At 46.7% G+C, this 26,407-nt stretch overlaps 1 protein-coding gene across 3 annotated transcripts in view; it reads left to right on the top strand.

The window, feature by feature from the left end:
- LOC147677822 (uncharacterized) overlaps positions 1 to 25,648 on the top strand; it is a 273,081-nt gene extending 247,433 nt beyond the window's left edge. For all 3 annotated transcript variants that reach the window (XM_086945478.1, XM_086945479.1, XM_086945480.1), the window contains 2 exons: positions 21,389 to 21,503; positions 21,638 to 25,648. In XM_086945478.1, the coding sequence (XP_086801604.1) occupies positions 21,389 to 21,503; positions 21,638 to 24,885 (3,363 nt within the window). In that variant the 3' untranslated portion in view covers positions 24,886 to 25,648. The remainder of the gene's footprint in view (positions 1 to 21,388; positions 21,504 to 21,637) is intronic.
- Positions 25,649 to 26,407: the final 759 nt, after the last annotated feature.

Raw genomic sequence — 26,407 nt, 5'->3', positions numbered from 1 at the left:
AAATTGAGTTGTGAAAAAAACAATTGCTATTCTTTGTCGAAAAAGGAACCTCCAGTAGGACTGCGCGCCCACTCGACCAGGGCGACAGCAGCCTCTACCACTTTGGGATGTGGAGTTCCGCTGACTGACATCTGCCAGGGAGCCACATGGGCATCTCTGCACACGTTCACAAAACATTACTGTCTGGACAGCCAAGTCCGGAGAGACAGCTTTTTTGGCCGTTCTGTTCTCCAGGACTTTCTGGTGTGAACTTAGTTCACAGATCCACCTCCAGGTTTGGCATTGCTGGGGTATCTATTCTATGGTAAGGAGTATATAACTAATGGTCTCTTTCAGATGAACAAGTTACTTACCTTCGGTAACGATGTATTTGTAAGAGACATACATTAGTTATAGATTCCATACCGCCCCACCCATCCTCCCCATTCTGCGATTTGACTTCTAGGGATAAGGACTCCCTTCCAGGTCCCTTGTTTTGTTCACCAGGAGTCAGTGTCTTGCATGGCTTTGCGCTTCTGGCATGGAAAGTCGTGTCAGAGCTGAAGTCATCGCGCAAGGGCAGCGCCTAAGTAGACACTGCGACGTCATCCCGGTGACCACGACACAGACGACGTACGCGAATGTATGGCGTTACAACGTATACATTTACAATGCATGCACTTACAATGCAGTTTTTACATCGCAACATCCACTACAACGCATTCCATTACATCACGTGACACTACATCACATTTTAAAAAAATACCTTTACAACGCATTCCATTACATCGCATATCACCTTTACAACGCATAGGGGAGAGGAGTTGGTCTAACGGCTAGGGCAGTCGACCTTGAATCTGGGGAACCGGGTTCGAGTCTCGGTAATGACGCTGAACATCCTGTGATTCTGGGCAAATCACTTAATCTCCCTGTGCCTAACAAAAATGAATGTGTCCTCATGTAATGCAACTGGTGCTATGTAAAGCGCTCTGATACCTGATTCGGGTCAAATTCATGCTACATAAAACTCTGTAAAATAAAAAATAAATACCATTACAACGCATACCATTACATTGCATTTAAGGTAAGTATTGGATAGTATAGAGGTAAAAATTACTATTCTAACTCCCGGGGATTGCAACAGTAGGGTAAGTGTTGGATAGTGTTGAGGTAAAAATGACTATTATAACTCCAGGGAGTGCAACAGTAGGGTAAGTGTTGGATAGTGTAGGGATTCAAAATTACTATTCTAATTCAATGGTATGCGTTGTAATGGAATGCGTTGTAATGCCTGCATTGTAGTGACATGCAATGTAGTGTCATGCGTTGTAATGGTATGCGTTGTAGTGACATGCGCTGTAAAGGATGTTACGATGTAAAGACTGCGTTGTAAGTGTAGTGCGATGTACTGATTGCGTTGTAAAGGTGGTTTCCTGACGGACGCAGAGTCGACAGACCCCACCTACCAATGCACAGGGGTACTGCTGCAGAAAAATTCTCTGGATCCATTCTGACGTCTGGGGGTAATTCTAAGGTAAGGAATCTATAGCTAACGTATGTCTCTTACAGATACATTGTTACCGAAGGTAAGTAACTTGTTCGAAAATCTTGTCCAGAACATGGCGTACATTACCTGCACATTTCTAATACTGATATAGGGGCACTATGTGTTCGAGGCATGTGGGCTGCGGAATTCATATCTTGTGCATAGATCGCCGCCTAGTGTTGGATCCCTCCCCTGGACTACAGTGCGCATGGGCATCTTCTCCATCCTCAGATTGTTTTTTTCCGCCATTGGGTTCAGATGTTATTCCTCTACTTCAACTTCGGAACCAAAACTAAACTTCATTAAAAGGCCAAAAGGCCTTCGACTTCGACAGTCTTGTTCTCGCTCTGTACTTCTTGACTTGACCAAACTTTCCATCTTGATCCGGTCGTCGACGCGGGCCTTGGGCCTTTCAACGCCACGCTGGCCTGCTGTTGATGGAAAGGAGTCCGTTCAAAAGGTGCCCACAATGCCACTCCAAATTCCCGCATACTGACAAACGACAAACATACAGTATGCAACAAGTGCTTATCACCGGAACACAACAAAGAAAATTGCCCAGCTTATGTCCAATTCCATTCGAAGAAGACCATCCGGATTCGACAGGCCGCTAGGCAAGAGATGCAGCGACCAGCACCGGAACCAGAGAACATCTTCAAAGACGAACACGACCTAGCGGAAGCGGCGGACTCGGATCTAGAGATCGTCACCGTCGAGGACCAGTCGGACTCCGACGATGAGATCCCACCGGGGCAAACCGTGAGTACACAGCCCCCAACGCCGCTTACCCCGAAACCGAAGGCTCCGGTCGAAGCATCGCCTAAAGGCCTTAGCCTAGATCGACAAGTCCCTTCAGAAGCTCCGCCTTCCGGCTCGGCTCCAAAGCCAAAAACAAAGCCTTCCGATAGCCCAGGTCCAAGTAACGTTCTCCCCAAGAAGGTTGTCGAACCCAAGAGGGTCGTCGAACTGAAGGTCGTCAAACCGAAGAAGGCCATAGAGCCAAAGGTCGTCGAACCGAAGAAAGACGTCGAGCCAAAAATCGTCGAGCCAAAGAAGGTGGTCGAACCAAAAAAGGTCGCCCAACCCAAAAAGGTTATCGAGTCCAAGGCCATCGAGCCGAAGAAAAGCATCAAACCTAAGCGGGTCGTCGATCCGAAAGGAACACAAAACCCAAAGAAGGCCGTCCATCCTAAAAAGAGTGGAGATCAACAAAAACCAGTCGAACCGAAAAAAGTTATCGAGTCGACAAAAAACATTGAGCCTAAAAAAACTGTCGAGCACAAAAAGCGTATCGAACCAAAAGCTCAAGTCAATCCGGAACAGGGCGTCGACCCAAAGACAGCCGGCGAGCCGAAAAAGACGGCTAAACCAACAAAAGATGTCAAAACGAAAAAGGTTACCGACCCCAAAGCAACGGTGGAGCCGAAAAAGACTCCACAACCGAAGGCCCTCGAGCCAAAAACTCACAAACAAGTCGGTAAGCCAAAAACATCGGCGCCAAAGACACGGACAGTGGAAGAAGAACTCTTCCATCCCGATCCGGAATCAGAGGAACAATCTGAACTGTATATAAACCCTGAGACTGGCAAAGTTACAGTTTAATACCGGAAAAATAGATCATTGGACACAGACACTCCTTCGCCTGTTCCTCCATAGAAAAAGGACTTCAGGACTTCTCCCTCTAGGTCTTTTACTCCTCCTCCTTTCTATCCCAATATGCCTTTTGTGCCCTACTCCCCTACACATTCTGACCATAATGATGAGGATAACATGGGGGAAGATCCTCAAGATGACTTTAATGAACCAGAGGATCCACATCCACAAGATGACACATGGGAGGATCAGAATGATACATACGACACACAACCCATCCCTGATACCTCCCCATATCCTACAAAGTCGTTGCATACCGACGACACCATTGTGTTCAACCAACTGCTAGATAGGGCAGCAAAATACCACAAGGTCGACATGCACACTGACCCAATAGAGGATTTTCTATTCGACACTTTTCCTACCTCTGAAAAAAATGTCAGGACACTTCCTATGCTAAAAGGGTTACTAAAACACACGCCAGATATATTCAAAGATCCAGCCAGAGCACGTGTACTCAATCCCAGGATTGAAAAGAAATATAAGGCGGCCCCTATGTACCCTGCTTACATTAAAGGCCAGTTGCCTCTAGACTCAAGGCTCGCAAAAGAGCAAACTCGCAAACTACAGGAGATGCTCCACCTCCTGACAAAGAGTCTAAGATATTGGAAGCCTCAGGCAAGAGAGTGGCCTCACAGGCTTCTAATTCATGGAGATTCGCAAACACACAGGCTCTACTAGCTCGCTACGATCGAGCACACTATGACCAGCTTGAGGGTTTAATGCAACACCTGCCAGAACCTTACAAAGCTCAGGCTAATGACCTCATTCAAGAAGGCAAATTTATTACCAATGCCTCCATTAAATGTGCGCTTGACGCAGCCGACACAGCAGCCAGGTCCATTAATACTAGCGTATTACTACGCAGACACGCGTGGCTACGCATCTCTGGTTTTAAAAATGAGGTGCAATCCACCATCCTCAACCAACCAGTTAATCAAGACTTCCTGTTTGGCCCTGCAGTAGACACCATTTTAGATAAAATGAAAAAAGATACCGAAACTGCTAAATCTGCGGGCGCACTGCAGTTTCAACAACACAGAGGCTCCTTTAATCGCTCCTCCTACAGAGGCACCGCACAAGGCAACACTTCACAGACTTCCTCTACATATAAAAGTAACACCCAAAGTTCCTTTCACAAAAACTCTAACAGGGGAGGTTATAGGGGCAATAACAACAAGGGCAGAGGACGTGGCGGCAATAGCACCAGAGCCTCCACTGCCACCAAACAGTGACTTCATTACACTCCCTCCAGACCATCTAACACCAGTCGGAGGCAGAGTCAAACAATTCCTACCAGTCTGGAACGCAATTACCACAGACAGGTGGGTGAAACATATTATCCAGTATGGATATTGACTGGAACTCACTTCTACTCCACCCAACATACCACCCAGACACCGTCCTATGTCCAATGAACACATCACCATGTTACAACAAGAGGTGAAATTCATGCTAGAAAAGGGGGCCATATTGCCAGTCCCTATTCAACACCAAGGGAAAGGAGTATACTCGCTATACTTCCTTATTCCCAAAAAGGACGGGTCCCTCAGACCAATATTGGAACTCAGACCGCTGAACGAATACATACTCTCGGAGCACTTCCACATGATCACTCTACAACAAGTACTCCTGTTACTCCAGCAAGGCGACTACCTAGCAACATTAGACCTCAAGGACGCATATTTTCACATACCTATACACCCAGATTGGCTCATAAAAGCAAACTTGTACGCGCAGTGTGCAAGCCATACATCTCAGACACTTCAGCTGCTACACAGCCTGGGGTTTTCCATAAACTACCCAAAATCGCATCTACAGCCCTCCCACATTCAGCAATATCTGGGAGCTACAATAGACACCTCAGTAGCAAAGGCATACCCAAATTCAGCCAGGATAGCCAATATGCAAACTATCATTCAAAGATTTCAGCCACAACACTCTTTGCCAGCTCGAGTGTACATGCAGCTCATAGGCATGATGACCTCCTGCATATTCATTGTCCCTCATGCCCGACTTCAAATGCGTCCACTGCAAGAATGCCTAGCACGGCAGTGGAACCAAGCTCAAGGACAACTGAAGGACCTAGTGTTGGTAGACAGTCGCGCTTACAACTCTCTTCAGTGGTGGAACCCACAAAACCTTTCCAAGGGGCGACTGTTCCAAGAGCCGGTTCCACAACTAGTACTAACAGCGGACGAATTACTGACAGGCTGGGGAGCCCACTTACTTCAATACACAGTCCAAGGGCTCTGGACAATCAAACAAAAGAAACTACATATCAACCAACTAGAGTTGCTAGCAATATTTCTGGCACTAAAAGCATTCAAAAAATACTTGTACAAAAAGGCCGTGTTGATCCGGACGGACAACATGACAGCCATGTACTACATCCAGAAACAAGGAGGGACACACTCTCCACAGCTGTCCCACTTAGCACAGAGCATATGGAAGTGGACAATTCCAAGAAACATTTTTCTCCTAGCAGAACACCTGCCAGGGAAAGACAATCAAGTAGCAGATCTGCTAAGCAGACACAGCCAACAGCTACACGAATGGGAGATTCACTCCTAAGTCCTCCAACCATTCTTCCAGTAATGGGGGCACCCAGAGATAGACAAGATATGAATGTCAGCAGCCCTACATGCCAAGAACAGATGCATACTGGTAAGTAGCATATGCCTTTCAATCTTAAGCACCCTTTACCAATAAAAACTGATAACCTTATCTACTTCTGCAGGAGTAGGTCATGTATCCATTGAAATCTAAACAGTGTAAACGTTCATGAAGCCTGCACTTCTCTGGCTAGTCAGAGTCTTCTGACCACTGCCCCCCCCCCCCCCCCCCACACACAATTGTTTTAAAACATCTCCCTCTAACCTCAAATTTGAATGTTTCCCATTGTACAAGGCGAGAAGAAGGTATCCCTGCATTATCTATAAAGACTTCCTCTATGAACTCAGACAGTTCTCTATAAATGTAGAGTCTTCAAGCATTTCACTCTGCAGTTGCCAATCAGGTGACTCGGACAACATTGTACACCAACATATCGTAACAATAGGGGATTATGATCTAAAACTGTTTTCCATAAGTACTCAGAGTGATATACAGTATCAAAAGGCTTTATTCGAGAATTTGACTCATAAAAGCACAAACATACATTAAAATACATCATTAAACAATTGTTTCCTCGTTATATACAGTAATTTAAAAAAGGTTATGCAGGCATAAACATTTGATCAAGAGCAAATAAATATAAAACTTTGATACATAATTACACAGGTGCCAGAAGGGATACCCCAATCAGTGCACTCTAGGGAATAGCCCTCCGTCTAATAGACCATGCCCAACCCAAATACTTAGCTGTGGCTAGAACTACAGGCATATGGGTGGAAGTACAAATGATTCGTAAGGCCTCGACTCCCCTGGATGTCCCTAGATTTTTACAAACAGGGACTAACCAAACTTTCCTCGGCGTAGGCATAAGCTTTACAAGAGAATAAGAAGTGGCCTATACTTTCATTTGATGCACCACAAGCTGGACAATATGAAGTGGAGGAACTCCTCCACCTACCTGTCAATGATCTGAATGGAAGGGCACCTGATCTTAGCTGAAAGAAAAGCTTCCTGTCCCCAGGGTTGGTCATACTGTCCCAGTAGGGTTCCAAGACTGGATACAGTTTAGCTACCACAAAACGCCCCATCATGGAGTCAGAATTAGTTTTACTCCAAACTCTTGCAGCTACATGATCCCGATATAGATCTTTAATCGCTTTTTTGCTTGGAAAGAGCTCCCCGGTTGGATTATCCCATAGATTTGAGAGACCAAGATCACCTAAAGAAGACCTAAGTTTTTTTAGCCAATCTATCCTATGAAAGATATCAGCCTTTATTATGGCTAAAAAACCCTCTGCTTAATGCAGGATCTCCGGGGTAGTTTTTCCTCACCGACCTGGATCGGTTGGGGCCGCGGTTGTTGCGCATTTTGCAGATTTTTGGCAAATCTTCTGGCCTTTACATGAATCCGGGTAAGTCAACGTTGTGGATACTCGGTGGACAGCGACGGGTGGGAGCATGGGCGTCAGGCCTTCAGTTGGCATCCGGAGGAGTGAAATATCTGGGGATGTATCTGTCGGAGGAGGCGGTTGCCTTCCGGGATCACAACCTCACCCTGGTATGGGATCGCATGCGCGAGGACATGAAGGTGTGGTCCCGTATGCCATTGACCATCTATATTTACAACAAGGGGTGGTGAGGGACAGAGTCTCTGAATTAAGCAGAAAGCTCTCACCCAGTCAAGAGATCAGGGCTAGATCCAACACCGTTTTTTAGCTCACTGCACCATCCCAGTTTCAGAACCTGGCTGTATGCAAATTAGTCTGTTCCTGTCCCAGTGCATGATGGGAACAGGGCAAACCAAACTACAAAAGCCAATTCTTACACTGGGAAGGAAACAAGCTCCCGGGGACCGGTTTCTGGCATTACAGCCGTCTTCGGCCCGGTTTGCTTGAATCCTGATGGTGCAATGAGCAAGGGTCTCACATCTGAGAATACCCTTCCACGCTTAGGGTGGACAAAAATATTTACAACAAGGGGTGGTGAGGGACAGAGTCTCTGAATTAAGCAGAAAGCTCTCACCCAGTCAAGAGATCAGGGCTAGATCCAACACCGTTTTTTAGCTCACTGCACCATCCCAGTTTCAGAACCTGGCTGTATGCAAATTAGTCTGTTCCTGTCCCAGTGCATGATGGGAACAGGGCAAACCAAACTACAAAAGCCAATTCTTACACTGGGAAGGAAACAAGCTCCCGGGGACCGGTTTCTGGCATTACAGCCGTCTTCGGCCCGGTTTGCTTGAATCCTGATGGTGCAATGAGCAAGGGTCTCACATCTGAGAATACCCTTCCACGCTTAGGGTGGACAAAAATATTTACAACAAGGGGTGGTGAGGGACAGAGTCTCTGAATTAAGCAGAAAGCTCTCACCCAGTCAAGAGATCAGGGCTAGATCCAACACCGTTTTTTAGCTCACTGCACCATCCCAGTTTCAGAACCTGGCTGTATGCAAATTAGTCTGTTCCTGTCCCAGTGCATGATGGGAACAGGGCAAACCAAACTACAAAAGCCAATTCTTACACTGGGAAGGAAACAAGCTCCCGGGGACCGGTTTCTGGCATTACAGCCGTCTTCGGCCCGGTTTGCTTGAATCCTGATGGTGCAATGAGCAAGGGTCTCACATCTGAGAATACCCTTCCACGCTTAGGGTGGACAAAAATATTTACAACAAGGGGTGGTGAGGGACAGAGTCTCTGAATTAAGCAGAAAGCTCTCACCCAGTCAAGAGATCAGGGCTAGATCCAACACCGTTTTTTAGCTCACTGCACCATCCCAGTTTCAGAACCTGGCTGTATGCAAATTAGTCTGTTCCTGTCCCAGTGCATGATGGGAACAGGGCAAACCAAACTACAAAAGCCAATTCTTACACTGGGAAGGAAACAAGCTCCCGGGGACCGGTTTCTGGCATTACAGCCGTCTTCGGCCCGGTTTGCTTGAATCCTGATGGTGCAATGAGCAAGGGTCTCACATCTGAGAATACCCTTCCACGCTTAGGGTGGACAAAAATATTTACAACAAGGGGTGGTGAGGGACAGAGTCTCTGAATTAAGCAGAAAGCTCTCACCCAGTCAAGAGATCAGGGCTAGATCCAACACCGTTTTTTAGCTCACTGCACCATCCCAGTTTCAGAACCTGGCTGTATGCAAATTAGTCTGTTCCTGTCCCAGTGCATGATGGGAACAGGGCAAACCAAACTACAAAAGCCAATTCTTACACTGGGAAGGAAACAAGCTCCCGGGGACCGGTTTCTGGCATTACAGCCGTCTTCGGCCCGGTTTGCTTGAATCCTGATGGTGCAATGAGCAAGGGTCTCACATCTGAGAATACCCTTCCACGCTTAGGGTGGACAAAAATATTTACAACAAGGGGTGGTGAGGGACAGAGTCTCTGAATTAAGCAGAAAGCTCTCACCCAGTCAAGAGATCAGGGCTAGATCCAACACCGTTTTTTAGCTCACTGCACCATCCCAGTTTCAGAACCTGGCTGTATGCAAATTAGTCTATTCCTGTCCCAGTGCATGATGGGAACAGGGCAAACCAAACTACAAAAGCCAATTCTTACACTGGGAAGGAAACAAGCTCCCGGGGACCGGTTTCTGGCATTACAGCCGTCTTCGGCCCGGTTTGCTTGAATCCTGATGGTGCAATGAGCAAGGGTCTCACATCTGAGAATACCCTTCCACGCTTAGGGTGGACAAAAATATTTACAACAAGGGGTGGTGAGGGACAGAGTCTCTGAATTAAGCAGAAAGCTCTCACCCAGTCAAGAGATCAGGGCTAGATCCAACACCGTTTTTTAGCTCACTGCACCATCCCAGTTTCAGAACCTGGCTGTATGCAAATTAGTCTGTTCCTGTCCCAGTGCATGATGGGAACAGGGCAAACCAAACTACAAAAGCCAATTCTTACACTGGGAAGGAAACAAGCTCCCGGGGACCGGTTTCTGGCATTACAGCCGTCTTCGGCCCGGTTTGCTTGAATCCTGATGGTGCAATGAGCAAGGGTCTCACATCTGAGAATACCCTTCCACGCTTAGGGTGGACAAAAATATTTACAACAAGGGGTGGTGAGGGACAGAGTCTCTGAATTAAGCAGAAAGCTCTCACCCAGTCAAGAGATCAGGGCTAGATCCAACACCGTTTTTTAGCTCACTGCACCATCCCAGTTTCAGAACCTGGCTGTATGCAAATTAGTCTGTTCCTGTCCCAGTGCATGATGGGAACAGGGCAAACCAAACTACAAAAGCCAATTCTTACACTGGGAAGGAAACAAGCTCCCGGGGACCGGTTTCTGGCATTACAGCCGTCTTCGGCCCGGTTTGCTTGAATCCTGATGGTGCAATGAGCAAGGGTCTCACATCTGAGAATACCCTTCCACGCTTAGGGTGGACATCAGGATTCAAGCAAGCCGGGCCGAAGAGGCTGAAATGCCAGAAACCGGTCCCTGGTAGCTTGTCTCCTTTCTGGTAAAGAATTGGCTTGGTAGTTCAGTCTGCCCTGTTCCCATGATGCACTGGGCCAGGGACAGACTGATTTGCATATAGCCAGGTTCTGAGCTGGGATGGGGCAGTGAGATAAATAACGGTGATGGATCAAGCCCTGATCTTTGGACTGGGTAAGAGTGGTCTGCTCAATTCAGACACTCTGTTCATCACCACCCCCTTTTGTAAATCGATTTTGGCCACTATAGGTGTGGCAGGGTATACTCAGACATGAGTCCCTTTCTCACTGCTCCATCAGGATTCAAGCAAGCCGGGCCGAAGAGGCTGAAATGCCAGAAACCGGTCCCTGGTAGCTTGTCTCCTTTCTGGTAAAGAATTGGCTTGGTAGTTCAGTCTGCCCTGTTCCCATGATGCACTGGGCCAGGGACAGACTGATTTGCATATAGCCAGGTTCTGAGCTGGGATGGGGCAGTGAGATAAATAACGGTGATGGATCAAGCCCTGATCTTTGGACTGGGTAAGAGTGGTCTGCTCAATTCAGACACTCTGTTCATCACCACCCCCTTTTGTAAATCGATTTTGGCCACTATAGGTGTGGCAGGGTATACTCAGACATGAGTCCCTTTCTCACTGCTCCATCAGGATTCAAGCAAGCCGGGCCGAAGAGGCTGAAATGCCAGAAACCGGTCCCTGGTAGCTTGTCTCCTTTCTGGTAAAGAATTGGCTTGGTAGTTCAGTCTGCCCTGTTCCCATGATGCACTGGGCCAGGGACAGACTGATTTGCATATAGCCAGGTTCTGAGCTGGGATGGGGCAGTGAGATAAATAACGGTGATGGATCAAGCCCTGATCTTTGGACTGGGTAAGAGTGGTCTGCTCAATTCAGACACTCTGTTCATCACCACCCCCTTTTGTAAATCGATTTTGGCCACTATAGGTGTGGCAGGGTATACTCAGACATGAGTCCCTTTCTCACTGCTCCATCAGGATTCAAGCAAGCCGGGCCGAAGAGGCTGAAATGCCAGAAACCGGTCCCTGGTAGCTTGTCTCCTTTCTGGTAAAGAATTGGCTTGGTAGTTCAGTCTGCCCTGTTCCCATGATGCACTGGGCCAGGGACAGACTGATTTGCATATAGCCAGGTTCTGAGCTGGGATGGGGCAGTGAGATAAATAACGGTGATGGATCAAGCCCTGATCTTTGGACTGGGTAAGAGTGGTCTGCTCAATTCAGACACTCTGTTCATCACCACCCCCTTTTGTAAATCGATTTTGGCCACTATAGGTGTGGCAGGGTATACTCAGACATGAGTCCCTTTCTCACTGCTCCATCAGGATTCAAGCAAGCCGGGCCGAAGAGGCTGAAATGCCAGAAACCGGTCCCTGGTAGCTTGTCTCCTTTCTGGTAAAGAATTGGCTTGGTAGTTCAGTCTGCCCTGTTCCCATGATGCACTGGGCCAGGGACAGACTGATTTGCATATAGCCAGGTTCTGAGCTGGGATGGGGCAGTGAGATAAATAACGGTGATGGATCAAGCCCTGATCTTTGGACTGGGTAAGAGTGGTCTGCTCAATTCAGACACTCTGTTCATCACCACCCCCTTTTGTAAATCGATTGACCATCTATGGCACGTCAGCTATCTTTAAAATTGTGGCGTTCCCTCGCCTAGTGTATCAATTACAGAATCACCTGCATCGGATTCTGCCCCGCTGGTTCCAACAAATCAACTCTGCACTGGGTGGGTTTCTGTGGGAGGGGGGATGGCTCGGGTGGCGTTACGGACGTGCTTCTTATCTTCCTATACAGGGGGGCTAGCCACATCAGATGTGCTCTCTTATTATCAAGCGGCACACCTGTTGGTCTTAAACGAATGGTGGTACGGTGATAGGAGCGATCCGGCCTATGCCGTTGATCTGTACTTTATGGGCTTGGCGTCCGTCCATACACTGTTGTACTCTGCACCGCTTCGGCGACGCCTTCCATCTGCCACGCAGGTAGTATTTTATGTCTGGAGGCAAACGCTGAGCAGAATGGGATGGTGGAATGTGCTTACTCAAGAAACCCCTCTTTGGCACAATGGTCGCCTGCCCCACTTGGACGCGTTGCTGGGCTTTCGGGTTGGGATGCGATAGTAATCTCCTTCCTAGGAGACGTGATGTCGGGCTGCTCCCTGAAGTCCTTTCAGAACCTACAGGACGAATTTGGGATGCCCCGCTCCCAGTTTTTTAAATACCTCCAGTTTCAACATGCACTGACGCCCTACCTAACTGACCGTGAGCGACTTCCCGAATTTAGTCCGCTGGAAGCCAAGCTATTTATGGGGGAATTGCCGGACAAGAAAATCTCCTGTATATATCAGACGTTGGTCCACTATTGTTCTTCCGACTTGCAAAGACTTAAGTCCGCGTGGGAGGGGTATGTGGGGGACTTAGAGGAAGAAGACTGGGCGGAGGCCCTGGCGAGTCCTAGGGAGGCAGCAATCTCCACTCGCCTGAGACTGATACAATTTAAGTACCTACATTGCACTTATTTCACCTGAGAGCGTTTATGGAGGGCGGGCATGATTGGTTCCTCCGACTGTCTACGGTGCGGATCAGAGGTGGGTACACTTCTACACACTACTTGGGGGTGCTCAGCGCTACACAGATTCTGGAATGGGGTTTTTAGGTGCTTGTCTGAGGTGTTGGCTTGGGAGTTTCCCCAGGACCCGAAATTGGCCTTGCTGCATGTTATGGAGGGGGTCGGGGGCAATAGATATAAGCGTAATTTATTATTACTAGGCCTGACGTTGGCCAAACAAGACATTGCTAAAGCTTGGAAGGCGCCCCAAGCCCCGCTGTTGGACGCCTGGAGGAATGGCATGGACTTTTGTATGGGACTAGAGCAACCTATATTTCTGGCCAGGGGGTGTCCCCATAAGCACTTTAAGATCTGGAAGAGGTGGGCCGACTTTCGGGGGCTGGACTTGGACCCCCCACCTGGAAAGGCTGCCCTCCCGACAATCTGACAGATGGATCTTTGGCAATGCTCAGGTGGTGGTTCGGTGGACTTAGCATGTCCTTGTTTTGGATATTCTATTGTAAATCAGTAATGGCAGCAGCGCAGTGGGGGGGGGGGGAATGGGGGGGGATGGGTGTTTGTATTTTCTGTAAAAGTCTGACGATGCTATTGTCGATCTACTAATGTGTGTAGCAGACTCAGAGTGTCGGGGCTATGCATTATTTGTACGTTTGGACAAATAAAGTTTGTTTAAAAATGTTGTGATGGCAAACTTTTGTTCATAACAATAAACATCTGTTACCCAGCACCGAGATATCCTGGGGGAACGAATGCTTGACAAATACGTAACCCGGTGCGGCCAACTCGTGATGTCAGCTTTCCACGTACGAAATAAGCCCTGTCGAGTTGGGGGGATGGAAACTCAAGATGTCCAATTTAAAAATACAACAATGAAATGCGCAATTAATTGGTATACTGCATATCAAAATCTCAAATGCAATTTAAAATAATAATAATAATAATAATTATAATAATAATAAATAATAATAATATTTGGAAAATACTAAGCTGGATTGGCCGCTTACAAAGTTAAGGCAAATGATTCTTTGCCAATGCAAAAATGTTACCAAATGGAAATGATTTACGGTAATCCAAAAGAGAATGTCACAAGCAGTTTTCTTAGAATATACTGGTCCTCTGGGACATGGGCGAGAGTGCGATCTGGGGCATCCACTCTACTAGATTGAATTGCGCCCATGACTCATGATCAGATGTGCAGGAGGGACATGGGTAATTGCGAGTTGACAACCAAATTGACCTGTCAGAGGAAGGGAGTCTCATGAAGCATTGGAAACAAAAGCTGTTTTTATGCCAAACACCTGTGCCATGCGAGGAGATCCTTGCCGTGGCAGACACAACCTTTGCGGTATGAGAGGGGGGGGGGGCTCAAATGGAGTTGAGACCTTTCAGAAAAACTGACATATGTACCTATGCAGCCTGTATTAGAAGCTGTGATTCAAACACAGAGCACTGGTCCAAAAGCAGTGTGTATTGAGACATAAGCCATGCAGATTCCCTCTGTATCACAAGGACTTAGGGGTCGCGGCAAACTGTGCGAGTTCAGTGAATATTGGGTTATTACCAGCTAAGGTCAGACCTCCTACAACCTCTCCACAGTACAGAGCAGGCGTTAGCAGTGCTGCCGGTTTAACAGCAGGAGCCACACATACCAGCAATGTATGGTGCAAGGTATAGTGCAGAGTGCACGATTTCTCCAGTCTTCGTATCATAACACTGCAGAAAAAGGTAAAACTTAGGTAGAAATTAATTCCGATGACTCACAGGAGCTCCAATCATTGCGCTACCTTTAAAGCAGGAGTTCGAATTCTCCAGAGCAGCGGAATAGGGTTACTCTCCAATATGCTGCTTTGAACTTAAAGGGGCAGGTTGTTGGCAGCCATTTTCTATATAATGCCAGGAATACACGATGGTATCCAAGGCATAGGTTCTTGCTTGTGAGTGTGGGGAAGCACACAGGGGCAAGCAGCTGGAGAGATACCAGAGCCCACAAGCCACTTGCTGAAGTCCAAGTTGTTTTTCTTTTTGGTGATTAATTGCACTGCACATGCGCATTGAATAAACATGCAGGAGTAAGTGGCTTATATGACAAGATGAGGGCAGCAGGCCAGGTTCCAGCTGCTAGTTGATATCCGGTGAGTCAGTGCTGGGAGCCCGTAAGGGGCACTGGTGAAGCGGGTGAGGTTACTTGGCGTTGGGTGCTGTATCAGGCCTCCATAAGCTGCGTCTGACTGTCTCCCAATTTTGTTTTCATGTTTGGCCCACGGCGAGCTGAGACGATGCTGATGAAGCTGAATGGTGAACGAGAGTACCACTTTATAATGGCAAGGAGGGAGCAGAGCACACCATTGACAGCAGGCTGCGTATAAAGAGCAGCAGAAGTTCAATTACGAGCGTCACAGAGAGGGGGGAGCTGCAGGACGACGTAAGCCTTCCTCGCGGCGGATAAGAGAGGTACAGCGGATGGTTATGGAGGCACACCGACGGGGCGGTGTGTAGAAGGAGGGCCACTCACTCTGGGATGCCGTACGGCAGGTTGAGTAGGCCGGACGGCAACGGTAGCAAACTGAGACTGCGCTCGCAGCCCAGACCCAGCCGGACGGCACAGCACAAAAAGAGACTAGCAAAGTATCGAGTTGGGGCCTAACTCCGGGAAGAGGCTACCCCCCACACGCAAAGGGGCCTGGAAACCAACAGAACAAGTTGGACCCCAATAGTGCCAAGAAAGGAGATACGCCTATAAGAGAGCAGAATAACAAACTGTCATGGTGATTCACACTTCTATGACAAGAAAATGATTTATGACCAAGAATGATGGAGGACAAATGATTTAAAACTATGTAACGCAAATGATTTATGACGTCCAAGTTATGGCTGTTCATGACGCAAATTATTTATGGTACACGCAAGATTTATAACACATGATGTATGATCCTCTGATATGCAAATGAGTGATGACAGACAAATGATTTATGACCGACAAAATGATTTATGACAAATGATTTATGACAAGCAACGCTAATTATTTATGACACCCAATTTAGGGTTATCGGGACACAAATGATTTATGACACAAAGAGGATATATGACACATGATTTATGATAAGCCATGATAACGATTTATGACCCTGGCCACGAAAAGGTATGCCCAGGGGACAGAAAAATGATTTGGTATATAATGGTAATAAAACTGCGGCCAACAACAACCACAACAACAAACTACATCTTGTGTTGGATGTGTTTTTGGTAATACATCTGACAGAAAGTTGGCATACGTCCGGGAGTGGGCCCTGTGCAGGTGTGATGTTATTACTATCAGGTGCTTACAGTACTCTAGCCAACATCTTGAATTCTTTCACCTTGTGCACTCTGCTCTCCTCCAGTCATAATCCAAAAAACAGGTGAGGTCAACAGGAATCTCCCTAAAAAGATTACTAGCTCATTCGCCACTGGCTCTGCAACCCCCAAAGCTGAGCCTGATATGAGCAGGCCCATCAAGGCTCCTATGCCGTGTACAGCCAACTTTTGTGCAATACAGCTCATATGTCTAAGTTGAGCTCTTATGCCCCGGCATAGCCTTATATGCTCAGTACCACAGCTTATATGTAGTACTTCATCCTGTGCCAAGTGCCAGGAGACTGTATCTCTTTAACCAACATCTGGCCTCTGTAATAGTGTCTTTGCTGTAGGTAATTGACTTTTTTGTCTATTTATACAAGTCCACGGTTCTCCCAGAGGAGCTGTTTCATAGATTTGCCTCAAAGTGAACTGTAATCAGTCCCCTACACTGTTCAAACTGTTTGATACAAATTTAAGTCAATTGTTCATTCTTAATCTCAGGAAAAGAGACTCACCTGGTCTTAATAAAGTAATTCCTTGGTTATTCACCCACTTTAGATTTGTGTTTTTCACAATCCAAAACGGCCCAGCCTCCTGGACTTGTGCACATTAGGCACATATACCATCATTTAGCTACTCCCAACTGTATGGTTATGATAACTCATGTTTTTCAGGTCTATTCTGTGCATTAGCAGCAGTGTATATTGGACACGACTGTATTGTTTCTACATCGGATGGGGACAGACCTGTATCTTCATAATATTTGATATATACCGAGATGTAATACAGCCAGAGTGGAGGCATAGCTGTATGGTGCTGGGATTCCGGGATTCCGGGCTCCCCATTGGCATGGTGGAGTGTGTTCACGGATGTCAGTACAATGTATGTACCTTTGGATTTGTGAAAAACCTAATAAACATTTTATTTTTTAAAAGAGAAGTTTGTGTTCTGCATTATCTCTACAGCGCGTCCTTCACCTCTGCTGAAATCTCTGTAGGCTTATGTGGACATTTATAGGGAGCGAGAGATATGGAATGACAGGTGCAAATGGGGCAAATGACAGATTTGAGTGGTTACTCTGTCTTTCAGCCGGTATATATAAAAATTATGTTTATCGCCATGTCAGACCAATAATTATTTGTATAGGTAGTGTTTTAACCCCTTCGATGCTCATGACGAGCTCAGCTCATCATGAGGTACACCTCTCGTACACTCATGACGAGCTGAGCTCGTCATGAACAATGGGATGTCCAACAACATCAGCACCGGAGGGGAATACCATCAGCATTGATGGTCTTAATTGGACAAATAAATAACAGGGTCTATATTGCCTTAGTTTTGTTACTACACAGACCTTTTTAGGTTTTGTCTGCATAGCTCTTGCGTAATCTCTTGTAAAAAAGAAAAAGCTTAACAAGGGCTTACTACTGATTGGCTCCATCATCACTCTTGTTTTCTTGCTTTTTATTAGCATCCATCTTCTCAGATTAGACCCATCTTGATCAGAGCCTGGCCAAGACCAGGCCCTGATCAAATCCCTGTAAAATTATAAAGCTGGAAGAAGATCTGTGGTCGGTCTACCTGCCTTCCCTAGCCAAATGCTGTTATTTAACCGGCGCAGTCCCTACTTGATGGAGGGGTAGTATTATTCTGCCATTAAACAAGAAAGGTCCTATTAGTCAACCTAGTGACTACAGGTAAATAATTTTGCTAGATTCCATTAGTAAAATATTTGCCAAGAGCGTTTTGAATCATCTACTAAACTGGGCGGGGGGGGGGGGGGGGGCGGCGGTAATATAATCCCGTTGGAGAGAGCTGGCTTATAACCGAACATTTCCACCTTTGATAACATCAGTCTTGCAGGTGATTTTAGAGAAAGATATGCTATCACAGGGTATGTCTGTCAACATGCCTATATTCATTTTTCAACCACGTACAAACGCGGAGACAGACCTAACCTATGGCGTAAGCTCCGAGATTTCAATATACCAGAGTTCTAACATAAAAATCAGAATAGCACTTCATTCCTTTACTTGGTGTCATAGTTGACTTGGAGGTGACCGCGACATATCCCCAAAAGGTTTAACTAATAAAAGCCTAAAACAAGAATGCCTGTAAGTTCCTTTATTATTTTCATGATATATTTACGATCCTTCTACAGCACTGAATGAAACGAAATGGGATACTCCGTAGTTACGCCATCACAATATAGCTTCATTATTATATGCTGATGATATTGAGATCCTAGACCTTACCCCTAAAAGTCTGCAAAAAAGGCTGGAAAATTGCTTGCAAAATTATACTCACAGTCATTACTTGAAAATTAACATTAAAAAACGAATGTAATGACTTTTTGGGAAAAGAGGTATAGAAAGAATATGAAATACCAATTGCTCTTAGGGATTGAGGAGATGGAAGTCGTCAATACATACTCTTGCTTTGGAAACAAATTCCGCTAATTTATCAGACAAAGAGCATATTTTGCATTTCTCAAGAAAAGCAATGGCCCACGGAAATGCACTTTTATTATTATATCAGGCAACAGGTCAAAGACATTTTTATCATTTACTCTCTGTATATAGTGCAAAGGTTCCCCCACTTTGTTATATGCTATTGAAGTTATAGACAAAAAATAGTGGAATTTCGCGAAATTTGTAATTTAAATACGGTGGTTTCGATTGAAGCAATACGGCTTGAAATTGGCCTGTCAAATACTAATATAATTACGTTGGCTGCAATTCTATGCTGGGGATACCTACTTCTGCACATGAATGAGAACATTGTAATAGGTCTTCTATGTGCAGAAGCACTTGGTCAGAACATGAAGGTTAACATTCATTTTAAGAATTTTAATCAAGCACTTCTGCACTTTAAATTGAGAAAGTTTGAGTTAATGGAGAAGTCTTGCGTCCAACATAAAAACTATTTGAAATATAGTATTATGAGTAGTTCCATGAATATGACATGTTGATCTGTTTAGGAAAAAGAAGATGGACCCCCATGTATTGAAGCACAGCTACAACCCTATTTAACATGGAATCTAGATCACAGAGTTCAGCAATTTTTGTTACTGCTTCGCATGAATATTTTACCGTTAAAAATGGTTACAGGTGCCTAGAGTGGTTTACTTCCTGAGGACAGAATTTGTGATTTATGTAAGGACTCTATACAACATTTTACCCATGTGTTATTGGTTTGTCCCTTACTGCACTTCAACCGTTGTCTTATTTTTTTGCCACTGTTTCTGAATTATGAGGTTTGTTCTACAAAAGAAGCGCGTCAATTAGTAGCTTATCCTTTGAATGAAATGATGTGTTTTAAAATTGTAACTTTAAAAAAAAGTTTCTAAAGCTTCTATGGAGTATAAATCTTTACAATGTGTAATGTAGATCTCATTTTAGATCTAAATCTTAATGAAAATTAAATAGTAATTGAAATATATTTAACTAGAGATATTGTCATAACCTCCTCTTTGCCTTGGCTTCCTCCTGGGGCTCCATGTGTGTCCCTGCAATGGAGCACTGACCAAGTACCGCTTCCTGTCTGCCGCCAGTGTTGTTTAACCTGCTGCAGGCTCCTGCAGGTACTCTTTTTTAAGCACTGTTATAGAATGCATGTATCTGCAGTCCCTTTCCCTTATCCCTACCTCTTCCTGCTGCTCCCTCCCTCGTGTTGCTTACCCTTTACCCTCCTCCTGCTGTTCATTGTTTCTTTCCTCGATACCTCCCACTTTCTGTTGTTTCATCTCCACCCCCTGCTGTGTCCCCCACCCCTGACCCTCCTCCGTTTGTCTGTTCTCCACCCCAAATCTCCTGTTGTCTGTTCCCCAACCCTGCCCTCCTCCTATTGTCCGTTCCCCATCTCACCCTCTTCCTGTTGTCTGTTCCCCACTCTACCCTTCTTCCGTTGTCCGTTCCCTACCCCGCCTTCCTACCATTGTTTGTCAACCAATACCGTTGTCTCTTCCCTACCCCACACTCCTACCATTGTTTGTCAACCAACCACCCACCCACCTCCTGTTGTCTGTTCCCTACCCCTACCTCCTACTATTGTTTGTCAACCAACCACCCACCCACTATTGTCTATTCCCTACCCCACCCTCCTACCATTGTTTGTCAACCACCCACCCATCTCCCATTGTTTGTTCCCCACCCCGCCCTGATCCCGTTGTCCGTTCCCTACCTTCCACCGTCCTACCATTGTTTGTTGGTCAACCACCCACCCTCCTCCCGTTGTCTCTTCCCTACCCCACCTTCCTACCATTGTTGGTCGACCAACCACCCACCCGCCTGGCGTTGTCTGTTCCCTACCCCACCCTCCAACCGTTGTTTCTCAACCACCCACCCTCCTCCCATTGTTCGTTTCCCATCCCCCGTCCCACTTCCCCCGGTGTACGTTCCTTTCGCCCCGCCTTCCTCACATTGTTTGTTCCCCACTCCCCTGCCCTCACCCCGCTGTCTGTTCCCCACCCCCCTTCCGCTGTCCGTTCCCAAACCCCCCACCCTCCTTCTGCTGTCTCTTCCCCAACCCGCAGCCTGTTCCCCAGCCTCCTCCCACTGTCCGTTCCCCTGCCCCACCCTCCTCCTGCTGTCTGTTTCCCAACCCCCTCCCTCCTCCTGCTGTTTGTTCCACACCCCCACACTCCTCCAGCTGACTGTTCCCTACCCTCCTTGTTCATTACCCACCCTCCTCCTGCTATCAATCCCTACACCCCCACTCCTCCATCTTTGTCTGCCCGTTTCCCACCCCGCCCTCCTCACACTGTCTATTTTCCACCTCCACCCATCGTCACAGCTGCCCAAACTCCCTCCCTCTTCCTGCTGTCTGTCCCCTACCCCCTCCTTCATCCCGCTAACCGTTCCTCAACCCCAGCCCTCCTCACGCTGTCCGTGTACCACCCCCACCCTCCTCCCGCTGGCCAGTCCCCGGCCCTCCTCTCAATGACAAAGCCAATAGATCTTGCATGGACAAAACCTATTGGCTTTGTCATTGCTTTGCTGTTGGATTATGGGGTTAGTATTGATATTTACGATGTGGATTACAGGCACAAGTATGGTAGATTAGTTTGCCTTGGTTATATATGCTGTTTACAATCTCTGTCATTAACCACCTGAGCTTCTACATTCTGGGTAACCTGTATATAATTTTTACCTTTAGATGTCCCTTCATATAAAGCATCAGAGTGACCAGGTTTGTAGGTAAAAGTCATATTAATAGGTTATCTTTCTTCCGTCATTTTTACAGGTCCCTTCTAATGTGACAGAAGGCCCTCTGATCGAAGCAGAGCAGCCAAGGACACATTTTGTAATAGATGAACCCCTTGTACCTCCCCTGTCTTCAGGAACTGATGAATTAAGAGGTAGGTGAGGTTTTATGTTAGAGAAAACCTAATCTTGGCAGGCAGGCATCTGTATGCTTTTTGAACAGTCTCTCATTAGTATGGCATAATCTGTTAATCTCTCATATCTTGTCTCTGTTTTTATTCACATGCAGAGATATCCAAAGAAAAAACACCATCACAAGCAGGCGTGCAGGCACACCTGACCCAGAAAGTTAGCTCAGTGGAGGAGCATCTTTCCACAGCCCTTCTGGAGGGAAGCACAGGAAGTAAAGGTCCAGGTGCGAGGATTGCATGTCTTCGGAGCCAGAAACTGGTATCGACTGTGGTAGCCCCTGTAGAGGAGCAATGCTGCAAGTACCTGTTTGGAGAACTAACTGCTGCAAAACAGAGTGCAGTTTATGGGCAGACATTATCAGAATGTGCCAGTAGCATCAGGACAGAAGATGTTACTATTTTATACAGTGATCAAGAAAAAGCCAAGATTCAAAGTAGAGAAAGGGTATTTACACTCAGTGAAGACTCGAAGGACGAGAGCATCGACTGTGATCAACCTGAACAAGACTGTGAGAAGATGGGACACCAAATCCTAACAGATGCTCTCTCAAGAGAGTCTTCTGTGCAGATAGAAATGGTAGCTGTGGAGAAGACCCTCCAGGAAAGCCCACGGGAAGAGTTTTATGAACCTCAGTTTATGTCTACAAATGAGTCGGACAATCCTGAAGTGCTGGCTCCCCTTGAGACGGGCAGAGGTATCTTTGACAAACTTGATGTGCATGTTCCACATGAAGATGGTGCTGATGGTGCCCTGCAGTACAGTAGAAGTGCTAAGAAGCCTTCGGGTAGCGATGTATTGGCCACCTCTGAGTTACATTTTGTGCAAGAAGTGAGCAACACTAATCTTTTATCACCACATGGCTCCTCTAACCATCTAATAGCAGGTTCCAAGGGCATGCGTGAGCACTCTGCTCCAGGCCGACCCTCTTCCCCTGACTTGTTAGGTGCAGAGAGAGCATGCCTTTCTGAGTCACTGAATCCACAGGCTGTAGGCACCACTGAGATTTTGGAGGCAGGGGGGCTGGATACTACTATGGTTGGGAATCCAAGTTGGATAGCCGAGGCAACAGGAAGGGATACAGAGAGATGTGTTGTATCAATAGCCAAGAAACGTCCTGTATTTGCTGCATTAGAGCTTGATTCCAGTCTCGAGGAGATACAAAAAGATGAAGAGGTGTGTTCTCCACCAAATGCCTTCCAATCACAGGAAATGGCCGACGAACTCAAGGGAAGCCACATGAGAGCCTCGTTTGGCTTGGAAGCGGCCCAGCAGAGATTTACAGTGCCCAAGCAATCTGCGGGAAGACAAAACATTGAAAGGACCACTGTGAAGATTGCTGTGCAGACCCCTGCCCTTACAAACAGCCCCTATAGGGCAGTGACCTGTAAACAGGGTTCTAAAGTAGGCCAGAACCTGGATACAGAAATCAGGATGGAGGGACGGTGTGGAGTGCCCTTGGGAGAGAAATCCTGTAGATTTACCAGTACTATCAACACTAACATCATTTCTCGGTCTTTGGATGGCACAGGCATCCCTAGAACAGAGGAGAGGGAAGATTGTAGCATATCAGAACCAAGTATTGTCTTTGAAGCGCAGGAATGTAACTGGGTATCCAAGGAGACAGTACATAGCGAGGAACAGGAACGCAGCAGTGCAATTAAGGCAAGTCGGGATAAGACACAAGAAAGAGTTCAAGCAAGCGTGAATAGTTTACAGCCGGCTGTCAGCAGAGCATCTGAACTGAACAGGATTACTGAGGCTGGGGCAAGATGCACAGCATCATTACCTATTGTGATCAATGTGGAGCAGGTAAGCACCATAGCATCAGAAACTAATGAGATGCAGACAATCAGCACAGCATCAGAACCATGTGTGATCAGTGAGGAGCAAACAATCAGCACAGCACCAGATCCAAGTGTGATCAGTGAGGAGCAGACAATCAGCACAGCACCAGAACCAAGTGTGAGCAGTGAGGAGCAGACAGTCAGCACCCCAACACAAACCAGTGTGAGCAGTGGGGAGCAGACAATCAGCACATCAACAGAACCAAGTGCAAGCAGTGAGGAGCAAACAGTCAGCACCCCATCAGAAACAAGTGTGAGCAGTGAGGATCAGACAACCAGCACAGTAACAGAACCAGGTATGAGCAGTGAGGAGCAAACAGTCAGCACCCCATCAGAAACAAGTGTGAGCAGTGAGGAGCTGACAATCAGCACAACATCAGAACCAAGTGTGAGCAGTGAGGAGCTGACAATCAGCACAGCAACAGAACCAAGTGTGAGCAGTGAGGAGCAGGCAATCAGCACAGCATCAGTACCTGTAATGAACACTCAGCATCCAGCAACTAACCAAGCATCAGAGGTGACCATGAGCAGTGAGGTGCAGACTGGCAGCAGAACATCCAAAGAGAGTTCCAATTGCCTGTCAGACTTGGTCAGGTGTAACGTATGCCGTGGAGTGGGCGCAATAAAACGGGCATTAGGTGTCAGACTGCTGCACCAGAGAAACAAAATAATTCCAGGTGCAGCGGAGGCCAGTCCACATGTGAAGGTCTTGAGAGAGCGAGCCCACCTCGCAACTCGCAAACGTAGAGCTAGCAAAGAGCATGAGGGAGCACCATGCTCCCTGCATGGACCTTCCACCCGACTCCAACGTACTGCCCATGCTGACCTGCGCAGTGACGTTACCAGAGAGTATATTTCACGCACCACTGTGTGTGCACCCGCCAACCTCTTCTTGCACTGCTCCCAGTTCCAACCAAGTGTGCAGCTTGTACGCCTTTCCAAACAGAGTTTGTCAGTGCCAATTCCAGAGACCGGTCTCGTAGGCTCAGTTGCTTCTGCCGGAACCCCTGCAATGCCAGTAAATATGTTGCAGAACATGCTGCTAGACTCCTCATTACTTAGTGACTATGCATCAAGCACAGGCTCTCCAAGGACAGCCGGCAGTGTGGACTCAGACTTCTGCTTGTATTTGCCATCTGATTCTTCAGATGCAGACAGCAATGGCACAGAATTCCACCAGTTCAACAGACAGTCAATTCACTACAACAAGCTATCTCAGGGCTGGGAGCTCACACAACTCCACCTACTGTCTCCACAAAAAAAAGCTCGCCCACAACAGGAGGCTGCAACATCATCTCTTCCTGGACCCTTCATTGGGCAACACAACCGGACTAACTTTGACCTATTCAACTTAACAACACTTCGCACAATCATTGAAGCAAACTCACATCTCACGGTGTGTGTACCAGCAAGTCTTCTCTTAGGCTGTCCCCAGTTTCAGCCACTGGTGCAACTTTCTAGTGAGGATGTGTCAAATTTGTATTGTGTTTCAGGGGTGTAAGATTTGCTCACCGGGGCTGGGCAGCACATGAACTCAAATGATATATGTGAGAAGGCAGCACATAGAAAGCTGCCTGTATGAGCATTTCTGGCATGAGCTGCAGTACCAGCTCACAGGACTGCTCTCTTTCTTTGGGGTCGGAGTCCACTGACAGAAGCAGCTGTGACTAGGATCACATCCTATTCTCAAAGAAGGCAGTGAAGCACTATCAAGGAAATGCACAGATGCCGAAGCCAGATCGACCAATGAGAAATCTCAAATGAGATTTCATGCAAATCATTCATCAGAGCGACTTTTGCTTCATCACAACAAAGGTCAGGTCCCTAGAGCTCTGTCTAGTTTACGAACCAGAAAAATTACAACCAGATATGCTGTTGTTGCTCCATCTATCAAGGTCCGTTCCAGAGCGGAAGGCCCTTGGCCACATACTCTGAATTCATGGCTGCCCAGTACTTCGTATGTTGCCAGCTGTACCGTTTTGCGCTATGAGGAAAGCATGCTGTAAATGGTATCTCTCTTCCTCTAATCTTAGTAAACCTTGAACCCATCCCTTTTGCTAGAAAAGGCCACATTCTGAGAATGGGCAATTGTGAAATACTGTCTAGCTACAAATGGCCAACTCTCCCTCCAGTCTATTTGCATCCATGTGATTCCACACTCCCTTTGTCCAAAAAGTGTGTTATTTAATAGCTCTTATTTATTGAAATTGTCTGTGTGAAGAATGTACTATTTTTATCTATAAAATGCAATTTGTGTGATCTGACTACAGAAAGGTAGTTTCATGTTTCTGGTTATGTAGAGAATGTTCCCTCTACTCAGTATGTACATTGAGTGCAAATCTAGGAAACTGAGGTATGGCATTATATACACAGTAGACCTGTCTGCATGATCTAGTTGCCTCCCGTAGGTGTCAGTGCTAGTACAGCCCATTGAGTTTCACAGCGACAGTAGGTTTCCACTTCAGTAGGAGAATTCCTTGATGGACTCTGTGGACAGAACCTGCTTCAAATGTATCTAGGATGAAACTGTAAATGGCTAAATGGATGGATGCGCATGTCTGGAGTCTTCTTGTGCCCAATTGTTTTGTGAAGACAGTTAGTTCATTTAAAGAGTGGCAGCAGAGGAAGTAATCCCCTGGCAGACTGTCACTTAGTACCTCCAGGGGTGCTCTGCCTTGAGGGTTGCTATCTGATAGGCTCCCTCCAGAGCTGGTGCTGAAGAGTAAGACAGGTGGGTAATAGAGCTCGTCTAATCTGATGGCAGGTGTTTCTCTGGTATAGCCTTGTTTTCAACATTCTAAAGGTATGAGTAGTCAGACTCATCAGTGACACAGTGCCTCAGACTCTGGTTGAAGAGCCTGAAGTGAGTATAAGTGTATGGTACTGCTTTAGGGCCACCTACTCTGTGGGTTGGGTCTAGACATCAGCAATAACTACCTAGCCCAGAGTAGGTGCTGCCTCTTTCTCCCAGGGTACACCAGCTGTAGGTATCCACAGATCCTGCTATGAGGATAGGTGTTTTG

The sequence above is a fragment of the Lissotriton vulgaris genome, chromosome 12 (assembly GCF_964263255.1).
Source record: "Lissotriton vulgaris chromosome 12, aLisVul1.2, whole genome shotgun sequence".
NCBI classification, from domain to species: domain Eukaryota; kingdom Metazoa; phylum Chordata; class Amphibia; order Caudata; family Salamandridae; genus Lissotriton; species Lissotriton vulgaris.
This window is presented reverse-complemented; position numbering and strand designations above follow the sequence as displayed.